The following is a 2747-nucleotide window of genomic DNA, read 5'->3' as shown; positions in this document are numbered from 1 at the left end:
AATAGTATTATGTATGATGTATGATGTAACACGAACGGGGGGAAACAAATGCACTCACAGGTGTGCACCGCAGATGTGCGCCAATCTTTTGTTCACAAAAACGGGAAGCACCTCTTCCCTTTTTGGAGCTACCGCGCCATTGTGCATCCATCTGAGGAAGAAATTTCCTCATCATTTTCCACGCCGTGTTCTTGGGGGATACAAAACTCGGGGGAATTTCTCTCGATGATTACCTCACGTCCTGAGTTTCCCGAAATATTTTCTCCGCATGGTTCATCGCTTCGTTTAAATTTTTCAAGTATTGCTCCTCCTGCTTTTTGCGGATGTCTTTTATGGCAGCTTGCGAAGTGGAGTTATCGTCACAGGTAGTTCGCTGTTCTCTTTTGTTGTTCGATGTCTCAGCACCGCTTCCTTTTTTCTCCCTTTTTCCAGCCCACTCGGTATTTACTAAGGACTCGTTCCTAAACTTGAGGAACGATTCGAACTCCCTGTCGAGGATAGTATGAACTGACTGGAATTTCTTCAAGTGCTGCTCTTGTCTATCCTTCTCGATTTCTCCATATCTCAAATTCAACCCTTTATGGTTTTCTATTTCATTTTTTATTTCCATATTTTGTTCACTAACGAATGATATTTCTCGAAGAATTTGAATTATTTCATTTTTTCGTTTTTTTTCCTCCTCCTCATAGTGTTTCATTATTTGGTTTTGTTTCTCCACTATGCGCGCAATGCTACTGTGCAAATTTTTTTCCCTTTCCTTAAAAAAGGTATAATTATGTTGCAGCGTTTTGTTTAATGACGTGAGTTTATTCAAGTGTTGCTCGGGGAAATTCATTACTTCTTTTATTAAATCAGCTTTGGTTTCTTCATCCAGCGGGATAGTACCAAATAGGACATTTTCTATCCTTTTCTGTGCTTCCGATTTTGGTGGCGTTTCCTCCTTTTCTGGGGATCCCCCGTCCTTTCCATATTCGCGTTTTGTCCCCAAACTGCCTCCTCCCATTTGGGACTTCTTTACATGCTTTATGAACAGTTTGAGGAATTCCCCCAAGGGGTCATCAACCGAGCAGAGGAAGTTAAAAATCGGTTCGTCCTCTTCCTTCACACCGGAATTGCTGCACATGTTGAGGCAGACTTTCAAGTGCATGTCAGCCATATTGCAGTAAATCTCGCATATCATTTTGGCTACTCTGTTAAAATTTGAAATGTCCACTGGGGGGCCCTCCCCCGTCAGGGGTTGTCTAACGAAGTTGCTCAACTGAGCGAGCGCCATGTTCAGTTCTGTCGCTTCGGCCGTATCAGCCGCTTCGACCCTATTAGCTGCATCGACCCTATCAGCCCCTTCCCCCGCGTCGCCCAGTTGTCCCTCTCCCCGTTTTTCTTCACCATTCCTCCCGCAATAAACGTTAACGAAGAAGAAGTTGTTCCTCCCCGCTGTGTCACTTTCTCCATCGCTCACAAAATCCCTAACACGCGCATCCTCCCCTTTTGAGCTGCTAATATGTATGCTGATTAATGTGCAGAAGAAATGTTCCCTTTTTTTTATGGCCTCCCGCCTGACGGTCCTCTCCTCTTTTGCTGCAAAGTCGAGGATGTCCTTCAACTTCTGCGGGTCTGAAAATTCCACTGGGGTTGTTTTTTCTCTGAATTTTTTTAATTCACTCTTTAGAGTACTATTCATTTTTTTCTCCTTCTCACAGTTAATTCTTCCTTTGACATTTCTTTCATCGCTCTTTAAAGTGCAACTTTTTATTTTTTGGTAATACGCTCTATGCTCACAACAATTTTGTAAAAGGTCGTGCCAACTGCGTGAATTGAGGAATGCATACCTTAATGAGTATCTTCTCTGTTCGTTTTTTTTTTTAAAAAAATATCTACCAAGTTTTTTATTTGCGCATCGCTAGGACTGTCAACGGGGTCATTCCTTTTAATCCCATCGATGTTGTATTTACATGTGTGTGATTTGTTCACGTTGCTAATAAATGAGACAACACACCCACTTCCATATTCTGCGTGGCTTCTCAACAAGCCATTTAGTATGTCTTTATTCATTTTATCCTCGCTGGAACAGTCGGCACAGCTGGCCAACTTCGCGTCGTCATTAGCACCACCATCGTAGCAGCACTCCACTTGGCGAAACCGTGCCGAGTTCGAATTTACACACTTTTTATAACCTTCTTCCAGTTCATCCACTTCCCTGCCTACAGCGCCATGGTTGGTAATTCTTTGCTTTATTTTTATGTACAGCTTTAATTTCCCATGGCACTGATAAATCACGTTATTCACAAGGTTTTTCTTTTCAGTTGGCATTGTAATGCTGGGTTGGCCAGGCAACGCACTGCGCGTGCATGCGTATGCGTGTTTGTGGAGATGTTCGTGGGTGTGTGTGCATATACATAGGTTCGTATGTTGGCATGTTTGGACACGCATGTATACATAGGCAAGTCCCCAAGGCAGACTCACTTAAAAATAACATTCATTTGCGCGCCCTTTTTTTTTTAGTTCCTCCTCCCGGAAAATTACGCGCGCAGGAAAATCTGCGGTTTGTTATTTTATTCTGTTTTATTTGTACTCATAGGACGTGACTTTTGCGAGAATTCACTTTGGAATTTAAAAAGGGAAATTTTAAGGCAAGCATTTTGGGGGGAGAAAATTAAGAGGGCGTAAATTAAGAGGCGAAAGTTAGAGCGCAAAAATGAAGCGAGGATTTTTTAAAGGTGCAAATGTTTAAAGCGCAAAATAGGAGG

General features: G+C 42.4%; 1 protein-coding gene across 1 annotated transcript; it reads right to left on the bottom strand.

Annotated features, from left to right (window-relative positions):
• Positions 1-229: 229 nt before the first annotated feature.
• Positions 230-2310, bottom strand: PCYB_094380 (hypothetical protein; the record flags this gene model as incomplete). The annotated part of the gene is made up of 2 exons (XM_004222553.1): positions 230-1732; positions 1879-2310. 2 exons carry the CDS (start codon positions 2308-2310, stop codon positions 230-232), a joined length of 1935 nt encoding a protein of 644 aa, XP_004222601.1.
• Positions 2311-2747: the final 437 nt, after the last annotated feature.

Source organism: Plasmodium cynomolgi, chromosome 9, assembly GCF_000321355.1.
Source record: "Plasmodium cynomolgi strain B DNA, chromosome 9, whole genome shotgun sequence".
NCBI classification, from domain to species: Eukaryota; Apicomplexa; class Aconoidasida; order Haemosporida; family Plasmodiidae; genus Plasmodium; species Plasmodium cynomolgi.
Note: the sequence above shows the minus strand (reverse complement) of the source record. Positions and strands in the feature narration are given on the sequence as shown.